The 20,267-nt window shown below is 38.0% G+C and overlaps 1 protein-coding gene across 1 annotated transcript; it reads left to right on the top strand.

Moving 5' to 3' along the window:
• The first annotated feature begins 13,518 nt into the window (after positions 1-13,518).
• Positions 13,519-20,215, top strand: LOC127085525 (cell division control protein 48 homolog C). Its single transcript, XM_051026046.1, has 10 exons — positions 13,519-14,698; positions 15,549-16,123; positions 16,383-16,535; positions 18,555-18,671; positions 18,786-18,890; positions 19,074-19,139; positions 19,230-19,294; positions 19,378-19,579; positions 19,676-19,801; positions 19,912-20,215. The coding sequence occupies exons 1-10, from the start codon at positions 13,672-13,674 to the stop codon at positions 19,963-19,965; spliced, it is 2,490 nt and encodes an 829-aa protein (XP_050882003.1). The 5' UTR covers positions 13,519-13,671; the 3' UTR covers positions 19,966-20,215.
• Positions 20,216-20,267: the final 52 nt, after the last annotated feature.

Genomic DNA, 20,267 nt, shown 5'->3' with positions numbered 1-20,267 from the left:
TCTTAACCAAAACTCACATTGAGATAACTTAGCATATAATTGCTTCTGTTCCAACAACTCTAACACAATTCTCAGATGCTCAACATGCTCTTCATCAGTATTCGAATAAATTAGAATATCATCAATCAATACCACCATGAACTTATCCAAATACTGATGAAAATTCATATTAATATACTTCATAAACACACCCGGTGCATTGGTCACACCAAACAACATCACAGAATACTCATAGTGATGACATCTCGTTATGAACATAGTCTTTAAAATATCTTCTAGTTTCACTCAAATCTGATGGTAACCCGACCGCAAATAAATTTTACTGAAAACACGAGCATCGACTAATTGATCCATCAAATAATCGATTCTCGAAAGAGGATATTTATTCTTAATCGTCCCCTTGTTCAGTTGTCGATAGTCAACACACAACCTCGTGCTACCATCATTCTTCTTTACTAACAATATCAACACACTCCAAGGAGAAACACTTGGTCGAACAAATCTATTCTCAAGTAACTTTTCCATCTGTTTCTTCAGCTCGCTAAACTCAGAAGTAAACATTTCGTATAGAGCCATAGAAATAGGATTAGTACCAGGTACCAAGTCAATAGTAAACCCAAACTCTCACTCTTATGGTAAATCACCGATGTCTTTAGGAAACACTTCCAGAAATTCACACATTACAGGAAGATCACGAGTTACTCCCTTGCTTTTGGCTTCCAATGAAGCTAAAATCACAAACTCTTGCACCCCATTCTTCACGGACTCTCTCTCACTTTCTTAACAAATACAAACATCAACTTTTCACCCCCATTGAACTCATATTCACGCTCTAGAGGCAAGTCACAAATATCTTCAGGAAAACATCTGGAATCACACACCATTTGTATATCACTAGCTGTCATATTTCTCCTAACTCTCCGAGAAGCAAATCTCAACAATACTTGATCGTTCTCCCTCAAAGACATCCAGATTGTACCAGCAGACAAGAATCTCAAATCCATATCCTTGTTGGATTCAAGAAACTGCATCAACTTATCAAAATAATTGGTAAACACTTGGTTTAACTCCAACCAATTCATTCCAAGAATAACATCAACTTGTTTCAACGAAGGAAAAACCGTACACATCCTTAAGAAACACATCAGCATATTTAACACACCACTGGCTCATTTCTAGCCAAAACACAACCTTTCCCTTCACAAGGAATCGAACAACGAGAACACCTGACCATTTCCCCTCAAGGATCACACCATTTTGCTAACGGACACCATCCTCGAATCCGACCTCTCTTTTGGTTCAGGAAAAACACAATATTCTTAAAATAGTTGAACTAGCCAACACAACACTCTCGCATGTAGCAACATGATGTCCAAACTCTCTACAGTTGGAAAATCCAAGAGAATCTGACGCTTCTCCCCCAATTGTTTCATTCCCAACATGCAAATGGAAAACAAAATAAGCATCGACAGTGTTTTCACACACATGTCGCATACTAGGGAACAAACATAATTAAACAACCTGACCAGACGAACCAACCTGCTTTGATACCACTATGTAACACCCTAAAAAACCGTGTGTAATTATTAAAGAATGTAATTAATGAAATACAATCACTTAGGGTATCACTCACAATAATTTTAGTCTGCTCCGTAACACGGGTTACAACAAAACATTTTAGTGCATACATTTACACTTAGGATGTTTACACGACATCCAACTCATCTAAATATCTTTTCAGCAAAATCATAATAAAAAAACATACCAATTTAAAATCTCATAATAACTTTCATAACAAAACTAAGCACCGACTCGTGAGTCTTCTCCAAGTGTTATCACACCAAAACATAAAACAAATACGAGAGTATGCATTGTCTCTAAGGAAATTTCAATATAAAATAAATAATTTGTTCCCAAGTGTTACATATTTGAGCATCACCAAAGATAACACAAATAAACTAAAAGAAATGGCTCCAAGAGCTAACTTCCACCCACAATAGTGTTTATACTCTTGAGTATTTGCACGATGCCCATGTAAAGGCAACATTCAAACAGAAGGGATGAGAATTCATTTTAATAATAACAAAATAGAATCTAAAATAGAGTACAACATGTTACAATCACGCATAATAACATATCACATTCTCACACACAAATTATCATCAACATCACATATAACAACACCATCATCACACATAGTCATATTTTCCGCATATAATTTGAAATTCTAGTTATCAGACTTTAGATGTCACAAGGGTTGTTATGACATCCAATTCTGCACAGACAGGAATTATGCAGAACTTAAGCGTAAGTGCAGTAAATAACACAAGTAATTGTTTACCCAGTTCAGTCCAACATGACCTACATCTGGGGGCTACCAAGCCAGGGAGGAAATCCACTATTAGTAGTATCAATTCAAAGCTAAACTCACCCGTTTACAACTTATCACTTAATCCCTACCCAATGCAATTTCAATCTTAAACTAAGATCAGAGTTCCTACTCACTCCCCCTCAATCACCTCAGTGATTACTACCTTTAATCAATATTAAAGACAATTTGAAGTCACACTTCAAACAACTCTTGATTGTGCTTCACAACTTTAATCAAGATACACAGCACTCACGCTTAAAAGCTTTGAGCGACACAACACTTACAACTCAATGAACACCCTATGCCACAACAATCATCTACTTGATAATGGCTTGGCTTACAAGATACGTCTAATACAAGACTCACAAAAATACAACAGTGAAGTATGATGGACACACAAAATCTTCACGCCTCAAAATCCCTGAAACTGAATGAAGGAACGCCTTCCTTTTATATTGCAGTACCCTGGGCTTTTGCACCTGTATTCTCCTGAATTTAAGGTCACGCGAGTTCCCATAAATTCAACATTTAGGTTACTAACAAATAGGCTATTTTTTAGGTTCATTGAATGTAGCTTGGTTGTTGATTTCCTGGATTTTCTCTCAGCTGTTGAATCCCTGAAGAATAGCCTGAGAAAAAGCTGAAACAGAAAACTGAACAACCTACAATATAGCATATGCTGTCAGGAATGAATGTCACGACATTCAGCTTGACATCATGGTCCATATGCTGAGTCTGTTTTTCCAGAAAACAGACTGTATAATTTTGCTGACCTGTACAAGATCAAAATGACCATACTACAGTAACAGCTTACATTAATAAATGTCAAAGTGTCCAATTTAACATTTACACATTTGGCCTTAAGTTAGTTCTGTTATTCTCTTGAAGAACAGACTAAGTAACATGCTAAAGTATAGCAGAACACCACTCTGTCTAATGTTCAGTAGCTGCTGTCAATGATGAATGTCATAATATCCAGTTTGACATTCAGTCAGTAGGCCTTATGCCAGGTCTGGTCTTTCCTTGATAACCAGACTGGAAATAGATACTAAGTTCTAACAGAACACCAACTGTTCTATTCCTTAGTATCTGCTGACAGGTATGAATGTCACAGCATCCAGTTTGACATTCAATAAATCCTGTGTTAGCTAATCCTGCAGTAACTACTCAAGTGTGTCATGACATCAGTCAAGACATCAGAGTACAGTTAGATATCCTAACCTACAATGTAGTTACACATACATACCATGTCATGACATCAGTCAAGACATTAGTAACCAACTAGTGTTTTACCATATAATGCAGCCAATTAAGCACCTACAAACTCCCCCTTTGGCAAATTTTTGGCTAAAACACTTTGATCCCCATAACAGAGTTCATAGCAGCGGAAACACACACCTAGCAGGACATAAGCCTAGCTAATACACTCAGAGTGGCAACACACTCACACACATGGAAGTTAAATAAAAACTTCACAAAGCAGCACACATACAGAAGTTAAATCTAAACTTCAACACGCAGCAGCTGCAGGGGAGGGAATCTGTCACGAGAGTCTGTTGTAGAGACCCACTCTGTTTGTCAGGGGTGGTGGTTATTACTCCCCCTTTTTGTCCAAAATGTTGCCAAAGCCAACAACAAAACCAGAGAACAATGACAGAGTTACAGACTTGGTTTTACTCCACAGTTTCAACCAAGTTAGCATCCAAGTTAGCTTTGATCAAGTAATCACCCACTTTTGCTTTACAGTAGGTACCACCATATCAGATGCCATGACTTTGTTTCTGACATCCAGAACCACTCTTGCATGTACAGCATCCTTGAATTCCTGCAGGTCCATTGGCCTTCTCACGATAGGGTGTCTCCTTACCCTCTTGTTGCCACACTTGTTGCAAGTGGCATAGCTATGATCTGTTGACCAATCAGAGCATAGTCCCAATTGTTTAATAGGCAGAGATATTAAACAATACATCCCAAACATCAGTGATTGCTATAAGGTCTCAGAGAGACATATTCCCAGTTTGCCCCTTAAGTTTTCAAACTGAGTAGCATCCAGAGCCTTTGTAAATATGTCAGTCAGTTGAAGTTCAGTGGCTACATGTTCCAAAGTGATCACCTTGTCTTCCACCAGATCTCTGATGAAGTGGTGCCTAATGTCAATATGTTTGGTCCTGCTGTGTTGGATGGGATTCTTGGAGATATTAATGGCACTGAGATTATCACAGAACAATGTCATGACATTTTGAGTGACATTGTACTCAGTGAGCATCTGTTTCATCCAAACCAGTTGGGAACAACTACTTCCAGCAGCTATGTATTCAGCCTCTGCAGTGGACAGAGATACACAATTCTGCTTCTTGCTGAACCAAGATATGAGATTTTCTCCCAAGAAGAAACATCCTCCTGATGTGCTTTTTCTGTCATCAGCACTCCCAGCCCAGTCAACATCACAGTACCCAGATAGGACAGCCTCAGACCCATGTGAGTACAACATCCCATAGTCACAAGTCCCATTGATGTACTTGAGAATCCTTTTGACTTGATTCAAGTGGCTCACTTTAGGCTCTGTTTGGTATCTAGCACACACTCCAACTGCATAAGAAATGTCAGGTCTACTTGCAGTTAGGTATAGCAGACTGCCTATCATGCTTCTATACAAGCATTGATCAACACTAGGCCCTCCATCATCTTTGGTTAACTTCAGATGAGTAGGTGCAGGAGTCCTCTTGTGCCTAGCATTATCCATACCAAACTTCTTAATTATGTTCTTGGCATACTTGCTTTGGGAGAGAAACATAGAGTCCTCCATTTGGTTTACTTGCATTCCAAGGAAATAGGTCAGTTCTCCAACTAGACTCATTTCAAACTCAGACTGCATCTGGTGCACAAATTGTTGAACCATTTGTTCTGACATTCCACCAAAGACTATATCATCCACATAGATTTGAGCTATCATGATTTTTCCTTCTTCATCCTTCACAAACAAGGTTTTATCTATTCCACCTTTTCTGTATCCATTTGAGGTCAGAAATTCGGTCAACCTTTCATACCATGCTCTAGGTGCTTGTTTCAACCCATACAAGGCTTTTCTCAACTTGTACACATGCTTGGGTTGGTTGGGATCACTAAACCCTTTGGGTTGTTCCACATAGACTTCTTCATTCAAGTAGCCATTCAAGAATGCGCTCTTCACATCCATTTGGAACAGTTTAAACTTCAGAATGCATGCTACACCTAACAGCAATCTGATGGACTCAAGTCTAGCCACAGGAGCAAACGTTTCATCAAAGTCAACCCCTTCCACTTGAGTGTAACATTGAGCTACTAGTCTTGCTTTATTCCTAGTAATTACTCCTTTCTCATCAGATTTGTTTTTGTAGATCCACTTGGTACCAATGATGTTGGTCCCTTCAGGTCTTGGAACTAGCTCCCATACTTCATTCCTTTTGAACTGCTCAAGTTCCTCTTGCATGGCATTGATCCAGTATTCGTCAGTCAGGGCTTCTTTCACATTCTTTGGTTCAACTTTGGATACAAAGCAGGAATTTGAGCTTATTCCCCGTGACCTGGTAGTCACACCACTATTAGGATCCCCTATGGTAAGATCCTTAGGGTGGTCTTTCTGAATTCTGATAGATGGCATTTTGGAGGTTGCATCTACTTCACATTCAGGAGGAGGTTCCTGTACTTCTTCAGGCTTGACTGGAATGTCAGTTGAACTATCGAGGAATGTTTCAACATCCTCTATGACATCGATTCCTTCCTCTTTGTCATCCACAATGACATTTATGGATTCCATCAGGACATTGGTCCTGTAGTTGAACACTCTGTAGGCTCTGCTGTTAGTGGAGTATCCCAGAAATATACCCTCATCACTTTTGGGATCCAGCTTCCTTCTCTGTTCACGATCTGAGAGAATGTAGCATTTACTTCCAAAGATATGAAAGTACTTCACAGTGGGTTTTCTGCCTTTCCATATTTCATACAGAGTGGAGGAGGTTCCTTTTCTCAAGGTGACTCTGTTGTGAACATAGCACACTGTATTCATTGCTTCAGCCCAAAAGTGCATGGGGAGCTTCTTTGCATGAATCATTGCTCTGGCAGATTCTTGAATAGTTCTATTTTTTCTTTCAACTATTCCATTCTGCTGGGGGGTTATAGGGGAGGAGAACTCATGACTTATTCCTTCAGAAGAGCAAAACTCATCAAATTTGGAATTCTTGAACTCCGTACCATGATCACTTCTAATCCGGACCACACAACTGTCCTTTTCCCTTTGAAGTCTTATGCACAGGTCTTTGAAGACATCAAATGTATCTGACTTCTCTCTGATGAAGCTTATCCACGTGTATCTGGAATGGTCATCAACCACCACGTAAGCATATTTCTCCCCACCAAGGCTTTCAACCTGCATAGGTCCCATTAAGTCCATATGCAACAGTTCCAGAACTCTGGAAGTTGTAGGATGTCCCAGCTTCGGATGTGACATCTTGGTTTGCTTGTCCACCTGGCATTCTCCACAGACTCTTCCTTCATCAATAAGCAGCTTTGGGATCCCTCTGACTGCTTCCTTGGATATAATCTTCTTCATTCCCCGTAAGTGGAGATGTCCAAGTCGTCTATGCCACAACTTCACCTCCTGTTCTTCCTTGGCTGAGGAGCATATTGTGGAAAAGTTAGAGACTTTAGGTTCCCACAGATAACAGTTATCTTTGGACCTGGTTCCTCTCATAACTTCCTGATTGTCACCATTAGTCACAATGCATAGCTCCTTAGTAAACTGAACATGAAACCCTTGATCACACAGCTGACTTATCCTGATGAGGTTTGCAGTTAGTCCTCTTACTAACAACACATTATTCAATTTTGGAACTCCAGAGCAGTCCAGCTTACCCACACCTTTTATTTTTCCTTTGGCACCATCACCAAAGGTCACATAGCTGGTAGTGTGAGGTTGAATATCCACCAGTAGATTTTCCATACCAGTCATATGTCTTGAGCATCCACTGTCAAAGTACCAGTCTTCTCTGGTAGAAGCCCTTAGAGCAGTGTGTGCTATCCTAGCATACCATTTTTGCTTCTTGATGGGAACATAGGGCTTATATGGTTTATGCTTAAGCCTGACATGCGAGGCTTGGTTAGGGAAACCATGAATCCAGTAGCAGAAGGCTTTTATATGACCAAGCCTACCACAGTGGTGACACCTCCACTCCTGGTATTTCCTCTTCTGATGATCATTCATCCTAGTTCCTCGATGTTGAGACATTGGCTTTGACTTCCGCTTGAACTTCTGAACTTTAGCCTTTGGGCGTTTGTGTTCAGCTGAGGATCTTTTCCCAAATCCTAGGCCAGATTTGGTTCCAGACTGCTGTCCCACCTTTAGAATCTCTTCCAAGGTGTCAGTTCCCTTATTCATCATTCTGATGGATTTAGTCATCTGATTCAGCTTGGAGGTCAGCAGGGCTATCTCACCATTTAGACCCTCTATGACAGACAGTTGCTTCTGTCTCTCATCTTCCAGTTCCTTGATGAGTTTCTTCTGCTTTTCTCCTTGTGCACGCACTTCTGCACTGGTGGTACACAGCTTCTTATAGACTGCAGCAAGTTCATCAAAGGTCAGTTCATTTGCACTTGAGTCATCATCAGAGGCACAAACACTGGTTAGTGCAGTGACATGTTTGGCAGATTCTCCTTCAGATTCACTTTCAGAATCTCCTTCAGACCATGTGATAGTTAGCCCCTTCTTTTGCATCTTGAGATAAGTAGGACATTCAGCTCTGACGTGTCCATACCCTTCACAACCATGACACTGGATTCTCTTGCCTTGGTTGAACTTTTCATCCGAAGTTGATCTTTTCCTGATGTCAGACGAGATGTTCTTGACATTAGGTCTCCCTCTTTGATCAATCTTCTTCACGAACTTGTTGAACTGCCTCCCAAGCATGGCTAAGTCTTCTGATATACTGTCATCACCTTCAGTATATCCTGCTTCTGACTCTTCTTCAGCATTAGATACAAAAGCTACGCTTTTGTTCTTCTTTTCAGTATTCTCACACAAGCCCATTTCAAAGGTTTGGAGAGAACCAATGAGCTCATCTACCTTCATATTGCAGATGTCCTGTGCCTCCTCTATGGCTGTGACCTTCATAGCAAACCTTTTAGGCAGGGACCTGAGAATCTTTCTTACAAGTTTTTCTTCAGCCATTTTCTCACCTAGTCCACCAGAGGTGTTTGCAATTTCAAGAATATTCATGTGAAAGTCATGAATAGTCTCATCCTCTTTCATCCTCAGATTTTCAAACTTGGTGGTCAACATCTGAATTTTGGACATCTTCACCTTGGAAGTACCTTCATGAGTTACCTTGAGGGTATCCCAAACTTCCTTAGCTAGTTCACAGTGGTGCACCAGCCTGAAGATGTTCTTGCTGATTCCATTGAACAATGCATTCAAGGCCTTGGAATTTCCAAGAGCTAGTGCCTCTTGCTCCTTGTCCCACTCTTCTTCAGGAATCTGCACACTGACTCCATCCTCACCTGTCTTCGTTGGATGTTCCCATCCTTTGTTGACAGCTCTCCAGACTTTGCTATCTAGAGACCTTAAGAAGGCTATCATACGAGGCTTCCAGTCATCATAATTAGAGCCATCCAACATGGGTGGTCTATTTGAGTGTCCTATATCCTTGTCCATGGTACTAGAAAGTAACTTCCCTAAATCTCACCCAGAAATTCACAGGCAGGGTGCCTGCTCTGATGCCAATTGAAATTCTAGTTATCAGACTTTAGATGTCACAAGGGTTGTTATGACATCCAATTCTGCACAGACAGGAATTATGCAGAACTTAAGCGTAAGTGCAGTAAATAACACAAGTAATTGTTTACCCAGTTCAGTCCAACATGACCTACATCTGGGGGCTACCAAGCCAGGGAGGAAATCCACTATTAGTAGTATCAATTCAAAGCTAAACTCACCCGTTTACAACTTATCACTTAATCCCTACCCAATGCAATTTCAATCTTAAACTAAGATCAGAGTTCCTACTCACTCCCCCTCAATCACCTCAGTGATTACTACCTTTAATCAATATTAAAGACAATTTGAAGTCACACTTCAAACAACTCTTGATTGTGCTTCACAGCTTTAATCAAGATACACAACACTCACGCTTAAAAGCTTTGAGCGACACAACACTTATAACTCAATGAACACCCTATGCCACAACAATCATCTACTTGATAATGGCTTGACTTACAAGATACGTCTAATACAAGACTCACAAAAATACAGCAGTGAAGTATGATGGACACACAAAATCTTCACGCCTCAAAATCCCTGAAACTGAATGAAGGAACGCTTTCCTTTTATATTGCAGTACCCTGGGCTTTTGCACCTGTATTCTCCTGAATTTAAGGTCACGCGAGTTCCCATAAATTCAACATTTAGGTTACTAACAAATAGGCTATTTGTTAGGTTCATTGAATGTAGCTTGGTTGTTGATTTCCTGGATTTTCTCTCAGCTGTTGAATCCCTGAAGAATAGCCTGAGAAAAAGCTGAAACAGAAAACTGAACAACCTACAATATAGCATATGCTGTCAGGAATGAATGTCACGACATTCAGCTTGACATCAAGGTCCATATGCTGAGTCTGTTTTTCCAGAAAACAGACTGTACAATTTTGCTGACCTGTACAAGATCAAAATGACCATACTACAGTAACAGCTTACATTAATAAATGTCAAAGTGTCCAATTTAACATTTACACATTTGGCCTTAAGTTAGTTCTGTTATTCTCTTGAAGAACAGACTAAGTAACATGCTGAAGTATAGCAGAACACCACTCTGTCTAATGTTCAGTAGCTGCTGTCAATGATGAATGTCATAATATCCAGTTTGACATTCAGTCAGTAGGCCTTATGCCAGGTCTGGTCTTTCCTTGATAACCAGACTGGAAATAGATACTAAGTTCTAACAGAACACCAGCTGTTCTATTCCTTAGTATTTGCTGACAGGTATGAATGTCACAACATCCAGTTTGACATTCAATAAATCCTGTGTTAGCTAATCCTGCAGTAACTACTCAAGTGTGTCATGACATCAGTCAAGACATCAGAGTACAGTTAGATATCCTAACCTACAATGTAGTTACACATACATACCATGTCATGACATCAGTCAAGACATTAGTAACCAGCTAGTGTTTTACCATATAATGCAGCCAATTAAGCACCTACATAATTCATTCATGTTATGCGACTCACGACAACGACTCATATGCATGTGGTACCGATTCAACATTTGGTTCTTCTTACGAACCTGATTCCCCCTTCGGAATCCCGAACTCCCTTTTTTGAGTTCCGGATAAGTCTTTCGTTCCCGTTCGTACCTTGACTTATCTCCTTCAACATATCAACAATGGATGTATGACATGGTAATAATGCAATTAACACAATAATTATAATAATATTTAATGATCCACAATCAATCACACAATTGCAACCATGCGTAACATAATCTGCACTTCTGGACTACCACCAATATAATCAAACACACCATCCCAATCATTCATAACACATTAGATAATTTGTCAATATAAATCTCGTCCATATTCGTCACATCATGCATTTTTTCCCACCTACTGCCAACCTCTAATAAAATTATTAAAAATATTTTATCCATGAATCAAAGTTACAACCCTCTGTTTCAGCCACCCAACGCTTCTATCTCCGTCCCAAAATGATTTACAAGTTGAAAGTTTATATCAAAATTGTGCATGAAGGCATTACTAAAAAGTTGTTGTTTTTCTGAAATTTCCAACGCGATTTTCATGTTCTCCAACCCCAAAAACATCCATAAAATCATCACCAAAAATATTTTACCTCTGAAACAAAGTTATAACCCCCAGGTTCAGCTACCCAATGCTTTAAACCTCATCCCAAAATGATTTACGAGTTGAAAGTCACGATCAAAACCGTGCATGAAGGCGTTAATAAAACATTGTTGTTTTTCTGAAATTTCCAGCATAATTTTCATCTACTCCAACCCCAAAAACGTTCATGAAATCATCACCAAAAATATTTTATAGTTTTAAATTCAGTCATAAACATACATATATCAACCACTACTTGTAAAACATAAATGACAGACATACATGAACACTTTAAAACATAAATTTCATTCAACAAATATCAACATTTATCATCAATCGAAAGAAAATTAAACTCCCTTCTATCCTTCCTTTCATATCCCTAATATTGAACAAAATTCCCACCCTTACCTTATAATTTCAGAAAAATTCAAGCTTTTTGCTATGACTTATCTTCCCTAGAGCTCTCCTTAGATTTTTCTTACTTTTCTCTTCTCTTGTCTCTTTTTCTCCAATTTTAAAATTTTCACCTCACCTCTTTCCTCATAAATCAAAAACCTAATTTCTATCTTTCTAATATTCCATTAAGACCCAACTTATTACTAACTTACATTATTTATTTTAATTCTCAATAATTCGCACTTTCCACCCCAAACTCATTATTTCCTTTTATTTTATTATTTCATTTAAATAATAACCCTAAAACATTATTTTAATCAATTAAATAATTATAAATAAATCTGCCAACCTTTAATCACTTTCCGCACCCTATACCCAATGACCACCCACCATTGTTGCCTTAACACATCTCAATTATCACACAAATAATAATTAGAAACACGCATAAAATTATAAATAATTAATATAAATAATTTCTAGAAAAATAGGGTGTTACACCACGCACCTCCGACTGGGCAAGTGTACAAACTTACTCTAAGAATATGTCGCGTGCTACTACATTTGCCCCACTCGGAGAAAACCAGGCGTCCAAGTCGTTCAAAGTGTATCTTAACTGCTTGGTTGCTGAGGACATGCATTTCAATAACTATTTTGATCACCGTAAGACGCATCAATTTAACGAGATAATGATATACTCTGAATGGTTGGTATGCAGATCATGTCTGACTGCTCCTTATATGCCCGAGCGCGTCATGCGACAGTTCAACTACACTCAGACAATTCCCAAACACTTTGTTGTATCTGCTCCTTCTCCTTTGACACATAGACAAATGAATGACATGTTTGATGATTGTGAGAGTCATCTGATATCAGAGGAGGCACAAAGTACCATAGCCCCGAGCGACTGGGATACGTGAACGGGTATATCAGGTGGTTCTTTAGTATATCACATCCGTATATGTGTAGACTGCTCCAAGAGATCCACCGAGACCAGGTCATCAGAAGATACTAAAATAGGAACAAACATAGTGAGACCATGCTGGGGATGTTTAGCCTAGATGCCGTCACATTATGGATATTGCACAAGCAGGCGTTAACATATGTATCTTTCCTGATGGGTCTGATGAGAGGCAAGTCATATATGCCATCATGGCGGAGACATGTGTGGGTATTAATTGATGTATCAGAGACAATGCCAAGGGTGGAAGATTAATGATCGAGGAGTCCGATGAGGCAAGAGAGTCAGAGGAGGCAAATGAGATGTAGCCCGACATACATAATAATGCATTAGTATATAATAGCAGTACTATGAATTGTATTTTATTTTGACATCATGCTACTTTATCGTTGTTCTCGTCTTTTTTGACATTTATGAGTCTTTTATTTATATATGACATTTTTGGATAATCTGAATTTATGAATGTAATTTTTGTATATCGATTGAATGATTTAAATCTCGTCCCATAACATGGTACTTGACGCTTATAAATCTGTATTTGAATACACGTAAACAAAACATAACATGAAACACTTTGTTCTGATACGTTAAAGAAATGAAACTCCGTAAAATAAACGGAGATGCATCTCGAAATATTTCAACGTTCAATTAGAATTTGGTGCGTCTAAAGATGTATATTCGAAATTTGAGAATATTTTAATATTTTCGCGTGGTGTGTAACCCATAAAATGCATAAAAGAATTTTTATTTTATAAATATTTTTTCTTTTCCCTCGTATAAATTTATTCTCAACTATATTTTTTTAAACAGTTTTTTAAAATTAATTTAGAAAATAATTTAAAAAAACTTAAAAGTAAAACATATAGAAACGACTATTTTGATCGGTAGATAATCTTAAGTTTAAAAACTGCTCCTAAACCCTGATGATAAAAAAAACAAAAGTTTTTGAAATTGCGAGCATATACAAATATGAAAAAGTATCTACCTAATTCCTAATCTTAATAATAAACATAACGGCAGCCCCAAACCCTAGTTTACTTAACACGCGACATAACGAATTAACTTCCCACACTGTTTTGTGTTTATGAGATTGAAGAAGAAGAACATGGGAAGAAGAAACGGTGGTGGTGGCGGCGGCGGTGGCGGTGGAGGAGGAGGGTCTCTGCAGTTCGCTCTTCGCCGTCGAGTTGAATCCTGCAAATCAATGTACAAAACCGCCGAAGAAATCGTCGATCATCTTCGCTCAAATTACCCTGATTACCACCGAACCAAGTATCAAACCCTAATTCGACTTGTTGAGGATGCTATTCAATTTTCCAACAATACTCCCACAAGGAACCATAACCAAAACAACAATGCCGACGGCAACGATGACGAAGATGAGAATCGAAGTGCTTCTCGAAAGAGACGCAAGAAAATTAACGATGAATCTGAAGATAGATTGCAAAAGATGGAAGCACTTCACATTAAAGCAAGGATGAGTTCGCAGGCTCCATCAACTTCCTCCGGTTCTGCTTCGGCTAGCAGTGACGATGGTGAAGAAGACGGTGCAGTTTCGACATCCGAAGACGGGATTTACAGCGAGAAAGTTGAACCTGCTTTTGACTTGATGAAGGATATGCTGCGACATTCATATACAGGAACAACAAAGTCAGTACCTGTGGTGGAAGAAAAAGAAAAGAACATTGAATTGGATATCGGTAATACAAGTAAGGCCGCTATTACTGTGAATGCAGATGGTGGTAAATCCAAATCGTGCGCGACAACAGGGAAACACTCTAAGGGTTCGGTTTCTAATACTGGTGGCAAGGGTTCGGTTTCTAATACTGGTGGCGGTAAAGGCGGCGGTGATGTTGAGATGAAAGGGAAAGGGGGGCCGATGTTTAAGGATTTGGGTGGAATGAAGGCTATTATAGAGGAGTTGATAATGGATATTGTGTCATTGTGCAATCCTCAATTGCCTAGACATTTAGGGGTGAAACCAGTTACTGGAATTTTGTTGCATGGACCACCTGGTTGTGGAAAGACTAGACTTGCTCATGCTATAGCCAATGAAACTGGTCTTCCTTTTCATCATATTTCAGCTACGGAGGTGATTTCTGGAGTCTCAGGTATTGCTGCAACCTTCCAACTTTAACTTGTGGATAATTCAATTAGGATCAGTTTGGATTAGGTTTTAGTTTATGGCAATTTTGTAACTCTTAAGCTTGGTTTGGATTAGGTTTTTGTTTGTGAGACTTTTACAATTTTAATAGATTTATGATTCTTTGCTTATTGAAGTCCTTATAAGTCAGTGCTTATAGACAAGTTCAATGAGAGTTTTTGAATCAATTAAGTTATACTATATTGTTTAAGAAGCTCAATAGTTATTGCAAGATTCTTCTAATGTTAATTTTTTTTTTAAGTAATTGTGAATGACTTTATCCCAATTGGTGCGTAGTCTTAGATCACTCTTAACCTAAAGTAAACTGAAGTCTGTCCATTATAGAATTGACTTTCAATGTATCAATTATTACTTGTGGATACTTCAATTCCATTTTTGTTACTATTTGGATAAGTTTGGATTAGCTTTTAGTTTCTGCCATTTTTGTTACTCTTACGCTTAGTTTGGATTAGCTTTTAGTTTGTTAGAGTTTTCAATTTAAATAGATTTATGATTCTTTGGTTATGAAAGTCCTTATAAATCGGTGTTTATAGATAGGTTAAATGAGAGTTGTTGAATCAATTGAGTTATATTATATGTGAGGTTATTGTTTAATAAACTCATAGTTATTGAGAGATTCTTTAATGTTTCTTTTTCTACAAGTCTGTTCATTATAGAATGGAGTTTCAAATTATTTAGCTGGCAACTGCAGAATGCTTCTGCATTTTTCATTTCAAACTAGTGACTGTCATTGCTTCGTATATACTATTGGATGATTTAGAACTGTTTTCTTGAATAGTTGTTCCTTTCTTACTTAGGTGCATCTGAAGAATATATTAGAGAGCTTTTCGATAAAGCAAAAAGGACCGCTCCATCAATTGTCTTTATTGATGAGATTGATGCAATTGCTTCAAAAAGAGAGAATTTACAGCGTGAGATGGAGAAACGAATTGTGACCCAGTTAATGACTTCCATGGATGAACCAGAGAGTTCTGATGAACCTCGTGGCTATGTGCTTGTAATCGGGGCCACAAATAGGCCTGATTCTCTTGACCCCGCTCTTCGACGGCCTGGTCGGTTTGATCGTGAGTTTCTTGTTGGCGTTCCCGATGAATCTGCCAGGGTGGAGATCCTTTCAGTGCTTACTCGCAATCTTAAACTTGATGGTTCGTTTGATCTGCACAAAATAGCCAGGTCTACGCCAGGGTTTGTTGGTGCTGATTTGACTGCTCTGGCTAACAAAGCTGGTATTCTGGCAATGAAGAGGATACTTGATGAAAGGAAGCGTGAATTATCTCAAGATAGCATGGATGAGGATACTCAAGGCTGGTGGAAAGAACCTTGGTTGCCTGAAGAAATAAATAAGTCTGCTATAAAAATGTCTGATTTTGAGGTGCTTTTATTACTCATTATTATTATTATTATTATTATTATTATTATTATTATTATTATTATTATTATTATTATTCCCCTGTAGCCTTTTTCTAAATCAGTATTATTTTTATCCTCTACTTTTTATTCTCTCCAACTGACATCTCTCTCTATACAAAGATAAAAATTCTGTTATAGTCTTGTAAGTTTTGTCTTTGATTTTCCTTTGAACATTTATATGCCTGAAAAACATAATCATGTATATCTGGGAATTTATACAGGAAGCAGCCAAAATGGTGCAGCCTTCAGCAAGAAGAGAAGGGTTCTCTTCCATTCCTAATGTTAAATGGGAAGATGTTGGCGGGCTTGATATATTAAGGCATGAGTTTGATCGCTATATTGTAAGGCGTATTAAATATCCTGAGCTGTATGAGGTAATTCTTAAATCTACTCGTTTTAATGTTATTTCTATTAAGTAAATTCAACTTGTGGATCGAACAGTTTAGAGAAAATAAAATATCATCAAGTCAAATTGTCTTTTTTATATCTTTGTGATTGTCTCCATTATATAGTCAAATCATTCAGTTGAGTTTTTCTGTGTGTTATATAAATAGAAATATGTAGTCGTAAATTAAAAGGTGTTGAATGAATTAAGGGGTGTGCATTGCATGTTTTGGATTTATGTAATTCCAAACCATATGAATGATCCCAGGTCAGCAGGTGAAAGTTAAATGTGAGAGAAATTCCGTTGGGCCCAAGACTGTTAGAAGAGATACTTTGTTATGGTGAGGCAGCAGTAGTGAACATAAGTTTTTGAGGAAATGGGGTGTGCATTGCATGTTTTGGATTTATGTAATTCCAAACCATAGGAATGATCCCAGATCTACAGGGGAAAGTTAAATGTGAGAAAGAAATTCTGTTGGACCCAAGACTGTTAGAAGAGACACAATTTGTTATTGTGAGGCAGTAGTGCACATAGGTTTTCGAGGAAATGGGTGAGCTGAGTTAGGGAGTCCGTTTTGTGTTGAGGATTATAGCCTAGGCTTGGGTTTGAAACATTTTTTTCTTACATCTAGGGGTGGTAGTCCTTCGGATGCCAGACCTTCCGGTCATCTCTGTCTTGATGTAAATTGCAATTACCCAATTTCAGCAATTCAACTCCTCGACTGAGTTTTGCTCTAAGTTTGTTTTCTATCACTATTTAATTCATTTGTGACTATGTTGTTAATAGAGTGCTATAGCGGAATACCGTAGCAGTGGTAGGGTTCAATGCGGCGCTTTTGGCCTGCGAGCCGCTGTCAACAATAGCGGGGTGCATACTGATTTTTAGTCTTTGCAATTCTGTCTGTCTTGCTATCCCTTAAAGCATTTTAGGGGGTAGGTGCTATGCGCTGCTCTCCAGGATTAACAACATAGATTTTTGGATGTAATTATTCTGAAGTGATTTTGGATGTAATTATTCTGAAGTGTGATTTAGGGAAGGGATTGAGGAACGCAGGACCCAATATATTTTATTTATTTGTTTGTTGTTGTATGTAATATCTTGGGTCTGTATGATAGAGAATTAGTAGAGGATACAAACCATCGAATTCAAGTTGGATGGTTGAAATGGAGGAGAGCCTCAGGAGTTTTATGTGACACAAAAGTACCGCTCAAGTTGAAGGAAATTTTTTATGGGAGATTGGTATGGCCTGCGATGTTGTATGGGACAAAATATTTGGCGGTTAAGAATCAACTCGAGAATAAAGTAAGCGTAACAAAGATGAGGATGTTGCGTTGGATGTGTGGCAAGTCTAGACGAGATAAGATTAGAAATGACTATTGGAGAGAGTGTTTGGGTAGCACCTATAGTAGAAAAGGCGGTGGAAAATAGACTTAGGTGGTTTGGACATGTAGAGAGAAGACCTGTAGATTCTGTTGTGAGTAGATCAAATGGAGACGAGTAAAAAAACTAGAGGTAAAGTAAGACCTAGAAAAACTATAAAAGAAACTATTAAGATAGATCTCGAGATTAATGATTTGGATAGAAACATGGTTTAGGATAGAACATCATGGTATAATTTGATCCGTGTAGACGACTCCACTTAGTGGTACAATGCTTGGTTGTTGTTGTACAACTGTACAATCAAGACGATTGCAAATTGCAGCACGATCAATTTTTATATTTTTCTTAACTTTTCTTTTTTCTCTATTGAACTAGTCAGCCAAAATTATGTTAAAATTTAAATGAAGAAAATCTATCTCATTTTACATTACTTTCCTTTTATGTTTACTATTTTTCAAAAATCTCCATGAATAATTTGGTTATGTTCTCCAATTCTCATACTAAATATTATCTTAAAAATTAATCAATTGATTTTGTCTTAACTATTTAATGAAAAATTATGGTAAGTTGTATATCACAGCTTCACAAGACAATCACTGATCAGTGTTATTGGATTTAACCATTTCAGGGAATCGGGATGAATCTCGAGTCTGGATTCTTACTATATGGACCTCCAGGATGTGGTAAAACACTTATTGCCAAGGCTGTTGCCAATGAGGCGGGAGCTAATTTCATTCATATTAAGGTGTGGTCTAAATATTCCATCCTTTATCATTAACTTTGGTTTACAGAAAGTGTTTCTGTTTTTAATAAAGCGTTTTTTTTTTGGATATTTGAACTGTTTTCATTGAATCCTTAGGGACCCGAGCTTCTAAATAAGTATGTCGGGGAAAGCGAGCTTGCGGTGCGGACATTGTTTATTCGTGCAAGGACTTGTGCACCATGTGTACTATTTTTTGATGAGGTCTGTAGTTCTCTTATCCTAAGAATGTTGTCTATGAAGGCCTTTGTGGTTTTATCTATGATTTATTTCATTTGTCTATGAAGGGCTTTTTTGAATGCCCGTTAAACCTAAGTTATTGTAAAATAGTTTGCAACGGAAACATAAGTTTCAATGCGTGTGCGATTCAACTTTTGCCATTTTCAGGTTGATGCTCTGACTACCGAACGTGGTAAAGAAGGTGGATGGGTTACTGAAAGACTATTGAACCAGGTCAAACAATTTCTAGTTTTTGGAACGAAAAAATTCTATCATACTGACTTATTCTTTATAACAAAATGAGACAATTATATAAAACTGCAGTTGCTTATTGAGTTAGACGGTGCTGAGAATCGGAGAGGTGTATTTGTCATTGGTGCAACAAATAGGTACATGTAGTTTTTCTTCTCGAATCTCTAATTAGTCATTTGACTTCCACATCATGCTGTATTCACGTAGTTTCGTTCTACAGGCCCGAGGTGATGGACCGTGCTCTCTTGCGGCCTGGTAGGTTCGGTAAACTGCTTTATGTTCCTCTTCCAAGCCCAGATGGCCGGGTTTTGATATTGAAAGCTCTTGCAAGGAATAACCATATTGATTCTAGTGTGGATTTGAATGCCATTGGAAGAATGGAATCATGCGAAAATCTTAGTGGTGCCGATCTTGCAGAAGTGGTATGTATCTACTCTTTTTCCTTGTACTTTTGGTATCGTCTTTGCTCTAAGAAAAAGAGTACATTTCGGGATTTGCTGATTTTCTTGTGTATTCAGATGAATGAAGCAGGAATGACTGCTCTTGATGAGAAGTTGAGCTCAAGTGAGACAACCTCATTGACCATTAAGACAAGTCATTTTGAGCTAGCACTAAGTAAATTTTCTCCGTCTGTGTCGGACAAGGTATGGTTCATTATGCGAAATTTCTTTTACACATGGAATCTAATATCTTATGTTGGATAAATTAGTTTTACAAATTCACATTGTTTTTCCCCCTTCTTTTTCTGGAGCAGCAAAGGCAGTACTATGAGCGTTTGTCGAAGAGCCTAAGAACAGGAAGAGCCTAAGAGCAGCATGAGCATGCTTATCACGGCTCTGTCTTTTGTTTTATTACAGTGATTATTATTCTGAGGTAAAAGTGAGGAAGGAAACCATTTTTGTTGGAGCGGGTGAAGTTAAGTTTGTATTTGCTTATTTATGAAAAGTACATATTTCAGTTTTTGGTCACTTATTCTTTCATTGTATGGAATTTGTTGCAAACAATGTGTACTAGAATATAAATAAGAGAAATTACAAGAGTTTCCTTTTGATTTTGAATTTGCATTATGTTACATTTACTGTGCTTTTACCATTCAGAAATCACAAATAT

This window comes from Lathyrus oleraceus, chromosome 1 (genome assembly GCF_024323335.1).
Source record: "Lathyrus oleraceus cultivar Zhongwan6 chromosome 1, CAAS_Psat_ZW6_1.0, whole genome shotgun sequence".
NCBI lineage: Eukaryota > Viridiplantae > Streptophyta > Magnoliopsida > Fabales > Fabaceae > Lathyrus > Lathyrus oleraceus.
This window is presented reverse-complemented; position numbering and strand designations above follow the sequence as displayed.